The 14,825-nt window shown below is 45.1% G+C and overlaps 1 protein-coding gene across 1 annotated transcript in view; it reads left to right on the top strand.

The window, feature by feature from the left end:
• Positions 1-14,825, top strand: part of SYNJ2 (synaptojanin 2) — a 266,841-nt gene that overhangs the window by 245,220 nt on the left and 6,796 nt on the right. Inside the window, exon 26 of the mRNA XM_075339649.1 lies at positions 12,524-12,720. Within this exon, the coding sequence (XP_075195764.1) occupies positions 12,524-12,720 (197 nt within the window). The remainder of the gene's footprint in view (positions 1-12,523; positions 12,721-14,825) is intronic.

Below are 14,825 nucleotides of genomic sequence, written 5' to 3'. Positions count from 1 at the left end.
TTTGGTTTCATCTGACCATAGCATCTTCTTCCACATGGTAAATGTGTCCCTTACACGGCTTTTTGCAAATTGCAAACAGGGTTTTCAAAGATGGCTTGTTTCTTGACACTCCTCCGTAAGACCAGATTTGTTGAGTGTGCGACTAATAGTTGTCCTGTGGAAAAAGTTCTCCCACCTGAGCTGTTGATCTCTGGAGCTCCACCAGAGTGACAATGGGCTCTTGGCTGCTTCTTTAATTAGTACTCTCCTTGTTTGTGATGTCAGTTTAATGGTGTTTTCAGGTTCCAAAAAAGTTCTAAATTGGTCTCACCTAACCAGAGCACCTTCATCTACATGCTAGCTGTGTCCACTACATGTTATTTTGCAATCTTGAAATGAAACTTTTTTGGCTTGCTTTCAGAAATAGCTCTGTTCTTTTCACTCTTCCATAAAGGTTAGATTTGTGGAGTGTATGACTAAAGGTTCATTCACATTTGCTTGTAAAATATATCCCCGTTATTGCTCCTGCAATATCTTGGAATGAAATGCAAGTGACAAGCAAGTGTAGTTCTGTATGTCATGCGAGTACTATGCGAGTGCATTTTTCTTTTCGCCTAGTCTCAGTGTGATATTTTTGTGTCATGCGTGTGACATCCGTGTCATCCGTGTGACATGTGTTTTTAACATGGAGTTTTACATACTGTCAAAAGCTAAATAGATGAATGGATAGATAGTTTGATAGATAGATATGCAGCACATATATAATGTCCCACCCCTCTGCATAATGTAAGCTTGCACCCTTTAGTGCCTTTAAATGGCATTAAATGGTGATTAGCCTTGTTTCCTTGTTTTTAGTCCCAAATTCAATAGTAAAAAAAACGACATGCGGTCCCCTTATTTTTGTTTTTGACAGTCAATGTGAAACAGACAGCTGCAGCCTGCAGACCACAGCTGTTTTGGTAATCCAAAACAAAGGGCAACCCATGTTGTTATTTTAAATTATTTATTTAAAATTAAATATTTAATTTAAAACAAAAAAACGTGACATCCCCCCAAATTGGATCATCAGCCAAGGTAAAGCAGACAGCTGTGTTCTGGTATTCTCAGGCTGGGGAGGCCCATGGTTATTTGGCTTTTCCCAGCTGAAAAATAGCAGGCCGCAGCTGCCCCAGAAGTGGTGCATCCATTACATGGCATAACACAAAGTGCCTTTCACCTCTCTTAACTGTGCATCGAGTTGTGGCATTCCTCATCCGATTCCAATGGACATTGTTCACAATGAAGCAGTCATCAGTGTAGAATGTGGCCAAAGGACATCCACTTATATGCCTATATGTGACTCTTCCAGTCTCTCTGTATCTTTTTCAACCTGCTGATGACACTATGTGACACTCTAAGCTCAGTGGCCACTTCTGTCTGAGAACATCTTGCTTGAAGCCTCGTAATGGCAAGGCACTGTTGATCAATTGATAGATGTCGTTTTGGTCTCATGATGTCAAAATGTTAAAAGCATGATGAGGAGAAATGTTTAAATACTAATTCTAATTGAACCCCAAAATGTATTGGGATTCAGTTAGATCAAATACCTGTTGTGAATTTTACTATTAAGCTCTTTGTTAGAACAGCAAGTTGTGCAAAAAATACTGAAACATTGAACAGCTGGACATGTGCATTCAAAAGTTTAGAGATGGTGTTATTTTCCCTTGTGTCCTGTTACCTATATTTGTTGTATGTCCACATATCATTTGTCTGTGTAATTCATATGCAATCAGTTGCAATTTTTTTCCTTCTCCCTCTTTTTCTTTTCCTTTATTTAATATTTCATTATGTTTTAGAATTTATCATATTTTTGTATCTCTTTTCTCATACTCAGATGACAAAAAGCCTTGAGAAAGGCAGAATCTGAATATAAGCAAAAAAGTCAGTTATTTTTGTATTTTCTTTATGTAAATTGAATTCCAAGGACTTTTTTTCTTTATTGCATCATTCAAGTGTGCCAGAATTATTCTTGTTGAATCTCTGGATTTGCATTGCGTGTTTCTTTCAGGCCACTAGTTCAGTAATTTTTCTTCATCCCTCATGCTATCTCAGATCCCAGGGCAGTCTCTGCCTTATCCTAGACCTTTTCAACTACAATCCTAGAAGGCTTGGTTAGAGAATACTAGCAGTGTTTCTTTCTTTTCAACTCCTGTCAGAGTGCTGGCTAGGTCCATCTCATTTAAGCCTTAAAGGGGTTATCCAGCTTATTTTGCCTTTTTCTTGTCATTATACTACTGGGCTACATTGGGGCAGGTAAGTAGATCGTAACTACCTACCCGCCCTGCTGTCAGCCCCTCTCCCTCGGCTCAGAGTGCTCATGTGACCGCTCCTGCTGTGATTTTGCTGCTTCCTGTGATGTCACGATGACAGGGCAGGAGCTTATGCTCACCTTGTCGACGGGCATCACAGCCGACGTAATGTAGCTGCCCTGCTGGGCGATATGGTTCGATATGCAGCGTTCCTATGGAATTATTTCCCTTTTTAGTTTTTATTTTTTTTGTCTTAAGACAGGATTACCTCCCAAGGAACCAGGTCCCTACCTTGGCAATACATGTCCAGCATGATCTGACGAGATGGCCACAGATCAGGACTGCCTGCCAAGGTGGGGTGACCTTCGAGCCAACTTATTAGCCCCATGATCTATATCTCAATCTCGTATTGTACGCCCTTCAGTCCTCTTGTTTTGTGCCGTTAAGACTTATCTCTCAATTCTGTCAGGATGATGTTTCTTAGTTATCTCTTCAATCAGGCGTGGATCCAAATGGTGCCTCTCACCTATCTCTACTTTTCTGGGATAGATTTGTATTGCATTTGGTAACCTTTTTATCCTTAGCATGTTCTCCACCTTTCATCTTAATGAGGAGATTGCTTTCCTTCCTTTAGGCACTTCGCCTCTCATTTCCCTGAGAGGTTCTTACCCAATTTGACATAGACAAAGCTGTGCAGTTGTGTCTCTCACAGATCTGTTCAGATGTTCTTATGTCTTATTGGTAGAGATGGATGACTTAAAAAAAAAAAAATCCCATTCGGGACCGGACACCGACCCTCCTATAAGTCTAATGGACCCGAACTTAAATGTTATAAAATGGTGTTAGTAAAGGCTAAGGGACTGTACAAGGAAGCAAAATGGGGATTAAAGCAGGACAATTATACTTCACGAGTCACCTGCTCGGATGTCACACTGCTTCCGGATCCCCTCATTAGTTTTCATGAATATTCTCTGCTTACTCCACCCATTTTCTCTGACAGCATCTGTGATTGGTTACAGTCAGACTGACGGTGTCTGTAATTGGTTGCCCTCACACTATCTGTCTTGGTCCCCAGAATGAAGTGTAAAAATAAATGACTAATTGGAAAAAAAATGGAATAGGGTCCCCGTATTTTGATATACCTAGTGCAGATAAATCACACAGCCCCTAGCTGTGTGTGTTATCTTGGCAGATATCAAAATATGACGACCCTCATGCGGCTTTTTGTAATTATTTAAATAATTTAAAAAAACTGCATGCGGTCCCCCAATTTTGATACCCTGCCAAGATAACACAGACAGCTGCAGGATGGTATTCTCAGGTTGGTATTGGACCTAGAGATAAGCGAACCTGAAATTTGAGGTTTGGGTTCGGCAACCGATTTTAAAAAAAAAACAAATTTTGAGTTTGAAGTTAGAGTGAGTTACGAGAGCAAACCACTCAAGCGAGCTGCATGCAGTGTTAGAACGGCTCGCACTGGGGGTAAAATCAGCAAGATCTGATATAATGTGCACACACACAAAAATTTGAAAAACACTGCCCACTCTCCCCCAAAAGTGTTTTGCTAATGAATGGCTGCATGTGGAAGGAGACACTACCCAATTACTGACTTTCAATGAGGTTCGGTTTAAGTCCGGGTCACAAACTGAACCTTATCTAAGGTTCGAATGTGCCCTGCGAACCAAACCTCCAAAGGTTCGCTTATCTCTAATTGGGCCCTCTCCAGCCTAAAAATAGCAGCCTGCAGCCTCCCCAAAATTGGCGCATCGACTAGATGTGCCAATCCTGGCACCCGACTCTTCCCGATTGCCCGGGAGCAGTGGCAATTGGGGTAATATAAGGGGTTAAAGAAATTGTCCAGTTACCAAAACTGATTTTTTTTTTCTGATAAATCTTGCAAATATGTGCCTCTCCACACATCTATTATGTTATTTCAGCAATATTACCTTTTATTGTGCACTAGCAGCACATCCTCATTGCTGGCTCCAGCTCTGATGGGGTTAATCACTCTTCTGACTTCCTGGGTTCAGTTCCTACAACTCCCATAATTCTTTGTGGCTCTAGGGCTGTATCTAACTTATCTAACACACCCACTGTGTCTAATACACCCACTCAGCTCTCCACCCAAAGTCTCCACCCTGCCTCTTCCCAGTGTAGATGCACTGAGAGCAATCACACAGAGACAGCCGAAGCTCCCATCTCTGCACAACCAGGGGAAGAAAGCAGCTATATTCTGCTTGTTCTCATATAGTTCATAGTCTGTGTGTGTGTGTACAGAAATTATGATTATTAGCCAGCGCAACATGTGAAAAAAAAATAATTGGGGGGAAAAAAATGAAGGGGTCATGAGATTGCTTTTTTTTCCCTCTTGCCTAGTCTGTGTGTCGTCCGTATCATTCGTGTGGCATGCATTTTGCAGGCTACTTTCATATCAGCGTTTTTTTGCCTGTAGGCAAACAACCGCAAACCGCATATGACTGGATCCTGTGGATTAAATGTGCAGCGCATGCAACGGTTATTTTATCGGATCCTTCTGCAGCGGGACACAGAATTTATCGGCCGACACTAGAGTCAGCTGACTCCTGATCTCACAGCCCGCACACGCTGCAATAGCTGCAGGTGGGCTCATTCACATGACCGTTCCGTTTGTCCTGGTCAGGTTTTTTTGCGGACCCACGGACAGGACCATCTTTTCAATGTCTTTTGTGTAGGATCGGATGGCACACGGTAGCACTTCCATGTGCAACCGATCCGACAAAAAAAACACATCGGATGCCATATGTCCGCTCCGTTATTATGGAACATGTCCTATTCTGTTCCGTAATAACGAACCGTGACTCAATACAAGTCAATGGGTCCGCAAAATTCCCGGAAGCAACACGGAAGCACTTCCGTGTGACCTCCGTCGGGTGCCCGTGCAGTCTGTGTCCCGCTCCAGCCCCAGCCCCGCGGCTGCCCGCACAGCAGTGTCAGCAGCTGCCAGAACTGCAGTGTCAGCAGCCGCGGGAATGACAAGCGCTACCGTCAGGAGGTTAGTAAGTTCATTACCTGCGGTGATGAAATCCTGCACTCCTGACGTCAGCGGTCATCACTGCCTTCTATGCCCGCTGCTTGTCACATCACCTCTCGCTGTCGACCCAAGACTGTGACTAGTGGTGACGTCATGGGCCGCTCGCGATACTTGGTTTGTGAAGGCGGCGGTCATTCAACTCAGTGACAGCGCTGCTGTCAGGAGTTCAGCGATCATCGCAGGTAATGTACCTCGCTAACCTCCTGACAGCAGCACCCGTCATGCCCTGCAGTGACCTGGGCTGACCTATTGATGTTAGCTCAGGTCACTGCACGGCTCTCCCAGCCAATAGGGAACATTCTATTCTTCATTGACTGGGACATTGACTATGGTATGGATCATCGTGGGACCCCCTTGGATTACACCAGACCTGGATTTGTTTTTCTTTTTAATAAATTGGTGAAAGAGGAAATGTGTTGGGGAGTGCTTTTTCAAAGAAAAATGTGTTTGTTGTCTATTTTTTTTTTTTATTACTGACTGGGTTCGGGATGTCGGGTATCTGATACACGCCTGACATCACTAACCCCAGGGCTTGATGCCAGGTGACATTACACATCCGGTACCCCATATATTACCCCATTTGCCACCGCACCAGGGCAACGGGATGAGCTGGGGCGAAGCACCAGGATTGGCGCATCTAATGGTTGCGCCACTTCTGGGGCGGCTGCGGCCTGCTATTTTTAGGCTGGGGAGTGTCCAATAACGGTGGACCTCCCCAGTCTGAGAATACCAGACCACAGCTGTCCGCTTTACCTTGGATGGTGATCCAATTTGGGGGGGACCCCGTGTTTTTTGTTTTAAATTATTTATATAATTTAAAATAACAGCGTGGGGTGTCCTCTGTTTTGGATTACCAGCCAAGGTGAAGCTGCCAGCTGTGGTTTGCAGGCTGCAGTGGTTTGCTTTACCCTAGCTGGCTACAAAAGATAGGGGGACCGCATGTCATTTTTTTTTATTTATTTATTTTTTGGCTAAATACAAGGCTAAGCACCTTAGTGCCACATGAAAGTCACAAAAGGGTGCCAGCTTAGAATATGCAGGGAGGTGGGACATTATATATGTCTTTCTCATCTATCTATCCATCCCTCTATTCATTCATTCATTCATTCATTCATCCCTCTATCTCTCTGTCTCGATATCTATCTATCCATCTCTATATCTACTCATCTATTTATCTTTCTTGCTGCTTCCGTTTTTTGCAGTCCGCAAAAAAATCGGAAGGCACACGGATGTCACACGGATGCATCCGTAAAAAAAAGGACCGCTTTTTGCGGCCCGCAAAAACGGAACGGTCATGTGAATGTAGCCTTAACAGCAGTCACTGCCTGCTGCCGATCACATGTGACCGTGTGCGGGCTGTGTGTACAGGAGTTCAGCTGAGTTCAGATCAGCTGACTCAAGTGTCAGCCGATTAGGCTGGGGCCACACGGGGATTACTGCGATCCCCTCGCATTACACTTGGCTCACGTTCAGTACAGCAGATCCAAGTGTCATGCATGTGTCCCTGCGACTGAGGTCCGACTGTGCGAGCAGACCTCAGCTGCGTGGGGCGGTCCGGCACTCAGGAGGGGCGGGCCAGCACTGAGGAGGGGTGGGAGGGATTTCTCTCCCTCTCTCCTCCATAGTCGGCTATTGTGATTCTCGCTCTGCACTTGCGTTACACCGATGTACCACAAGTGCAGTGCGATTTTTTTTTTTTTTTTTTTCTCACCCCATACACTTGAATGGGTAAAAGAGAAAGAGTCTTGCATTACCATTGCAGCATGCTGCGATTGTTTTCTCGGTCCAATTAGGGCTGAGAAAATAATTGCTCATGTGCGCTGACACACAGGCTAATATTGGTCCGAGTGGAATGCAATGTTTTATCGCACTCCACTCGCACTGTTTTTCTCGCCGTGTGGCTTAGACCTTACTTGTTCTGTGTCCCCCTGCATCCATCGCAGCGTGTGCGAGCTGGAGTTCAGCTGAGTTCAGATCTGCTGACTCCAGTGCTGGACTCAACTTAGGTGACCTCACAGCCCGTACATGCTGCGATGGATGCAGGGGGACACAGAACAAGTAATCGGCCGACACTGGAGTCATCTGATTACTTGTTCTGCTGGCGCTGTGGTCAGGAGTAGGGATGAATAAGCAGTAAAATGCTCTGGTGCTTGATGGGCGAAGCCCATGTCGATTTCTTTTTTTGAAATAAAAAAAAAAAACAATCACATAACTCAAACCCTAGGGTTAGGGGTAAAAAAAAAGTGTGGGCTCCCGCTGCATTTTCTATTGCTAAGGGTAACCCAAGCAGCTACTGGCTGCTAACCCCCGCTGCTTGGTGTTACCTTCACTGGCAATGGAAAATCCAGGGAGGCCTTTTTTTTTTTTTTTTAAAGGTTTTTGCCTAAAAACTTTTTTTTAAAAAAATTACGTGGGCTTCGCCATATTTTTTGTACGCTAGCCAGGTACAGCAGGCAGCTACGGGCTGCCCCCAACCCCCAGCTGCCAATTTGTACCCAGCTGGGAACCAAAAATATAGGGAAGACCTTTTTTTTAAATTATTTCATGAATTTCATGAAATAATTTAAAAAAAAAAAAAAAATGACGTGGGCTTCACTCATTTTTTTTGTGTTCAGCCAGGTACAACTAGGCAGCTGGAGATTGGAATCCGCAGCGCAGGGTGGCCCAAGATTTCTGGGCCACCCGCTGCGAATTGCAGTCCACAGCTGCCCCGGAAAATGGCGCTTTCATAGAAGCATCATCTTCTGGCGCTGTATCCAACTCTTCCAGTGGCCCTGGTGGCATGTAGCATGCTGGGTAATAAGGGGTTAATACCAGCTATGTTTTACCAGTTGGTATAAAGCCCGAGATTCTTAATGTCAGGCCAAGTTTGACCTGGCCATTAAGACTCTCCAATAAAGGGTTAAAAAAAAAATACATCACACAGAGAAAAATACTTTATTAGAAATAAATACACAGACACAGTAGGGACTCCATGTTTATTACTCCCTCTCACCCCTCCACGATCGAGAGATTTCTGTACTGACCATGCCAGGAGAGAGCGAGGGAAAAGAGAGAGCGAGGGAAAAGAGAGCAAGGGAAAAGAGAGCGAGGGAAAAGAGGGGGAAGGGGGAAGGGGGAGAAGAGAGAGAGGGAGAGAGAGGGAAAAGAGAGAGAGAGGGAGGGAAAAGAGAGAGGGAGGGAAAAGAGAGAGGGAGGGAAAAGAGAGAGGGAGGGAAAAGAGAGAGGGAGGGAAAAGAGAGAGGGAAGGAAAGAGAGAGGGAGGGAAAAGAGAGAGCGAGAGGGAGGGAAGAGAGCGAGAGGGAGGGAAGAGAGAGCGAGAGGGAGGGAAGAGAGAGCGAGAGGGAGGGAAAAGAGAGCGAGAGGGAGGGAAAAGAGAGCGAGAGGGAGGGAAAAGAGAGGGAGGGAAAAGAGAGCGAGAGGGAGGGAAAAGAGAGCGAGAGGGAGGGAAAAGAGAGCGCGAAAGTGAGGGAAAAGAGAGAGCGAAAGGGAGGGAAAAGAGAGAGCGAGAGGGAGGGAAAAGAGAGCGAGAGGGAGGGAAAAGAGAGACCGAGAGGGAGGGAAAAGAGAGAGCGAGAGGGAGGGAAAAAAGACAGCGAGAGGGAGGGAAAAGAGGGAGGGAAAAGAGAGAGCGAGAGGGAGGGAAAAGAGAGAGCGAGAGGGAGGGAAAAGAGAGCGCGAGAGGGAGGTAAAAGAGAAAGAGGGAGGTAGGGAAAAGAGAGAGAGGGAGGGAGGGAAAAGACAGAGGGAGGGAAAAGAGGGGGGAGAGGAGAGAGGGATAAGAGGGGGGCAGAGAAGAGGGGTGGGAGAAGAGAGTGGGGTGGGAGAAGAGAGTGGGGGGAGAGAAGAGAGGGAGGGGGGAGAGGTGCTCTGTCACCAACTTGCTCCACTCTGTGACTTGTTGTGCAGGTGACAGAGTGGAGACAGTTGGTCCCATGCAGCAGGACAGGTGACAGAGCAGAGCGGTGACATGCTCTGCTCTGACACATGCGGTGCTGCATGTCACCAGCTTGTCAGTGTCTTGCTGCGTCCTGTAGTGCTGGTGGGAGGAGCACATGATCACACCGCCCGACACCGCCGGCTCTCCTGGCATCACAGCAGAGCGGCCGGGTGGAGAGTGAGATCACATAATTACGTGACAGGGGGATTTCAGCTGAAGAATCCCCCCTATACTCCACACTGGCGCCCCGTGCCTCACCATCTGTCGGACGCTAAGCTGTCTTCACCGCTCCACACTGTGCCATCCTCCGGATCCTCCCCTCGATGCTGGGCTGTGACATGCGGTAGTCACCGCCCACAGCCCTGTCAATCAATCTGAGTGGCGCCAGCATCCTCTGATGTACCCGTCAAGTTTGAGAGCCCGAAATTGACGGGACGTAAGAGGATACTAGCGGCCACAGCACCAGGGGGTCATGTGACTGGCACTGAGCGTGCAGGATAGCGCCGCTCAGTGCCAGAACTGGAAATAGAAGCCAATGAAGAAAACGCCTATAATGGTTAGTGGAACTCATAGAGAAAATAAAAAAAAATGGGTGAACCACCCCTTTAATGACAGCTGTGATTTGTCAAAAAATTACAGTTATCATCAAGCACAAGGTTAGTAATGGATAGTTGTCTATGAGACTCCCCCCATTACTAATCATGTAAGTAAAAAGAAATAAACAGAAAACACTGTGACAGCCGCATGTAGACTTACTAGGTAAAAGGCTATGTGCGCACGTTGCGTAGTGTCCATGCTGAAAAATCGGCAGCGACTTGGCAGTGCATGTGCGCTTCAAATTGCTGCAGAAACACTGCGTAATGGATGCAATGTGTCTGCAGATGCCAATTTCATGCGTTCTGCATGCTGCCTCTCCCATAGACAGAGTGGGAGCTGCATTCAAAGCGCACCAAATAAGTGACCTGTTACTTTTTTGAGCGCAGCGATTTGGATCAAAATTTCAGCATGCAAATCGCTGCGCTCTCAAACGCAACGTGTGGATCAGTCTTCATAGATTGTGCTGAGGACGCAGGATGCATGCGTTTCCGTTGCAGTGCAATATGCAGCGTAAACGCATGAAATTACGCAATGTGCGCACATAGCCTTAAGGGGGCTTTACACGCAACGACATCGTTAACGAGATGTCGTTGGGGTCACGGTATTCGTGACGCACATCCGGCCTCGTTAGCGACGGCGTTGCGTGTGAAACGCACAAACGACCATCAACGATCAAAATTACTCACCTAACCGTTGATCGTTGACACGTCTTTCTAATCTCAAATATCGTTGCAGGACGCAGGTTGTTCGTCGTTCCTGCGGCAGCACACATCGCTATGTCTGACACCGCAGGAACGAGGAACATCACCGTACCTGTGGCTGCCGGCAATAAGGAAGGAAGGAGGTGGGCGGGATGTTCCGGCCACTCATCTCCGCCCCTCCGCTTCTATTGGGTGGCCGCTTAGTGACGCCGCTGTGACGCTGAACGAACTGCCCCCTTAGAAAGGAGGCGGTTCGCCGGCCACAACGACGTCGCTAGGCAGGTAAATATGTGTGACGGAGACTAACGAATAACGATGTGCACCACGAGCAGCGATTTGCCCGTGACGCACAACCGACGGGGGCGGGTGCTTTCTCTAGCGACATCGCTAGCGATGTCGCTGTGTGTAAAGTGGCCTTTACTGTCCTGCTTTAATTCCCATTTTGCTTCCTTTTACAGCCCCCTAGCCCTTAATAACACCATTTTATAACATTTAAATTCAGGTCACTGAGACATATATGGGTTTCGAAATCCGGGGTCACGTCCTGTCCCAAGCCCGGACTTTTTTTTTTTAAGTTTGGCTGAACTCGAATATTTGCAGGTTCAGCTATCTCTATGAATAAGACATCAGAGCTTTTTTCTTTATCTAGGTAGCTGAACCCAAACAGTAACATGGACTTCCCTGAGAAGTCCGTATTCGGGGCCTTCCGCACGGATACTAGGTGTCCAGTACAGACCCTGAACTTTACAGTTACAGTCGGGTTTTCCCATCACTGCTTATTGGTCATCCTATTATGCTCTTGCAGAGGTCGGACTACTTCTGGTGCTACTGTTGCTCACTGGTTTTGGAAGATCAGGATAAATTAGGGTGCCCCTGCCAGGTCACAGCTCATTCCTCCCATGTGGTAGAAGCCATCTGGGTCACATGCCTCCAAGTATCTGTTATTTTATTCCATAGGGTTGCTGCTTAGTCTTCAGTTCACATCTGTGCAGTGTTCTTACCTTTGCGTCTAAGAATGCAAGTCTTAGCAGAAGGGTACTGCAGTCAGCAGTTGCTTGGGTGATAACCTGAGGGATCCCCATTCTTCCTTCTTTAATACTGGTATCAGTTTTCTCACCCCATGGACTGCTTTATGGTGTCCCATGGTTCCTGTGTCCCCCAGGGATGCGACCGTGAAAGTAGGAGTTTTTGAACTGACCGTAAAATCAATTTCTCGTAGCCTTCACTGGGGGGGACATAGTACCCACACAGCACCCTCCCTTATCTGTCTTGGTTTTTTCCTCCTACTGCTTTTGCGCTGTATGAATAGCTGGGTGTTGGCTGGCCAAATGTAGACTGGTCAGATGCAGGAAGTTGGGACGGAGGCCACTTTTTTTTCTAAGCTGTAACCTAATTCTCCTATTTGCTCATTCTATAAATTAGACCTAGTGTATCATTTACAATGATACAAAATTGTTTTGTCGCTTGCTGTGTCTCCATTAAAAAACAAATTAAATTCCTGGAAGGAGACATTGGCCACATAAATGAAGGAAGAGGCTTTTTAAAGAGTTTTCCATTTTTAAAAAGTGAAGCGCAATTGTTTCTTGTTATGTAAAATGACAAAATCTGAGTCCAACATCAACTTTCCACCACTGCTCCCATCTCTTTGTCTTGTCTGCAGCTGTGATTTCACGTCAGCAGTTCACATCATCTCTACCAGGCGGTTGCCAAGCTCAGCGACCCATGCCATGTACATTGGCTGAGCCACTGAGCTCAGTGATTGACTGCAGCGGTGATGTCGGCATCGGACCTAGAGATAGTGAATTTTGCTTGACAGGAAACATTTCTGGGTACACGTTTCTAAAAATGGAAAATCACATACAGTACAGTATGTAGCATCAAAATTGCTGTTTTATGATAAAAAAGTAATTGAAATATGTCATCATGGAAATTTTTGATTGTTTTTCAGAAAAAGGTGATGATGGTGTAAAAACTGGACTGCATCGCAACCAGAGTTTTCCAAAAGCAGAACCCAAATCAGTATCCCTAAAGGGATCACATGGTTACTCACTAGAAGCAGAGACCGTACTAGTCCCACATAGACCTCCTCCTAAGGTGCCTGCTTCTCGGCCAGTTCCCCATCAAAGATCTGCTGGTAACAATGAAGTAAGTCATGTCCTATTTAAAGGGGTATTCCAATTTGAAGTATAACTGTGTGATAAAATATTGTGTGCTTTTCATGTCCATCATTGTTTACATTCAGAGGCGAAAAATATCCTGATCATGTCCATCTAACAGATAGTAGTATAAAGTAAATTGTACCAGACTCTCCAAACAAACCCACATGTGCCAGTGTTACTTATCTAGCCTGATATAATCTGCTTAACAGTAGAAGGTGAAATAATATCTATTCTACATTTTTCTACCCAATTTTCCTCAATAATGTCCTGTTTTTTCCCTATGTTTAGGTAATGAACAGAAAAAAGCTCCTGGCTTAATATGTCCATAGGGGTCATTTTGCAGACAGTTAAGGGGGCTTTACACGGTAGCGATATCGCTAGCAATTTGTAGCGATAGCGAGCGTGTAAGTACCCGCCTCCGTCGCGCATGCGATTGTTTGTGATCGCTGCCGTAGCGAACATTATCGCTACGGCAGCGTCACACATACTTACCTGGTCGGCGGCGTTGCTGTGACTGCCGAACAATCCCTCCTTCAAGGGGGAGGGACGTTCGGCATCACAGCGACGTCACCGCAACGTCACTAAGCGGCCGGCCAATCAAAGCGGAGGGGCGGAGATGAGCAGGACGTAACATCCCGCCCACCTCCTTCCTTCCGCATTGTGGCCGGCGGCAGGTAAGGAGACGTTCCTCGCTCCTGCGGTGTCACACATAGCGATGTGTGCTGCCGCATGAGCGATGAACCACCTGGATAAACAACCCTTACCGATTTTTGAGTTTGGACGCCCTCTCCATGGTGAACGATTTTCACCATTTTTGAGGTCGTTTAAGGTTGCTGGTCAGTGTCACACGCTGCAATATTGTTAATGACGCCGGATGTGCGTCACTAACAACTTGACCCCGACGACTAAACACTAACGATATCGTAGCGTGTAAAGCCCCCTTTAGACTTCAATAAACAAATGCTAAATCTATTTTTTTTTCTACATGTTTATATGATTTCCATGACAGGCATTCATTAAATGGATAAGTCATGAGGTTTTTAGTAGGCTCATAATGTGTCTGTTATAGTTAACTTTATAGCCTACAGCTAATGAATGCATTAGGCTGTGTGCGCACTTTGCGTTCAGTTACTTGCAGTTGTAAATGCATTCTTTGGCAGAAATTGTCTTTGTCAAGTTTGGTTTGGACCACAGAAACGTTAAAAATACGTATGCGTTTTTACCGCTTTTTCATTGCTTAAAGTCAGATGTGTTTTCATTACAAATACACGACTAAATAAAGTTTTAACATTCAAACACTAAGAAAAAAATGTAAAAAAATGAAAAAAATATCATGATTAAAATCCTAAACAAAATAGCTAATTTTATTAAAATGATAACTGTGATCTAATATTTATGGCTAAAATAACGTTAAAATATTGTTTATCATTAATTTAATTGTCGGACTATATGTGTGTGTGTAAAGGGATACATCATTACCTCAATTATGTCAAAAACGCATGTGTTTATTTGGTCAAAAAAGCATGCATTCTGCACCAAAAAAGCATGTAAAACACGAGGATTTTGATTGTGTGTGCGTTTTGAAAGATCTCATTGACTTCAATGTTAGAAAAACGCTGCCAAAATGTCAAAAACAATTGACATGTTGCTTCTTTAAACGCAGACATTTTGACAAATTTTCTGCACCTAAAATGCTGCGTTTTTACAAGCATTGTGCGCACAAGAAAGCCCTATTTCCCATAGACTTTGCTTGAAAATCAAAACGCATGCATGTTTGCATTAAAACGCTGCAGCTCAAAACGCTGCGGAAATGCATGAAAAAAAGCAAAGTGCAGACACAGCCTAAAAGTGATGGCTAGCAATGGTATTCATCAGTCATGCATTAAATGGATTCCATTATAGTCTATAAGTGATGGATACCACTGATCATCTCTTAAGACCACCGCAATTTACCTTATACACCAGGAGCTTTTTCTGGCATATACTTTGAATTTGAGTAAAAAAAAACATGATATGAACAGGTAAGATTTGCAGACTGTAAAAAAAAAGTCACCCCAAAAAAGATAATTGTTTATGTATATATTTTCTATT

This window comes from Anomaloglossus baeobatrachus, chromosome 3 (assembly GCF_048569485.1).
Source record: "Anomaloglossus baeobatrachus isolate aAnoBae1 chromosome 3, aAnoBae1.hap1, whole genome shotgun sequence".
Taxonomy (NCBI): domain Eukaryota; kingdom Metazoa; phylum Chordata; class Amphibia; order Anura; family Aromobatidae; genus Anomaloglossus; species Anomaloglossus baeobatrachus.
This window is presented reverse-complemented; position numbering and strand designations above follow the sequence as displayed.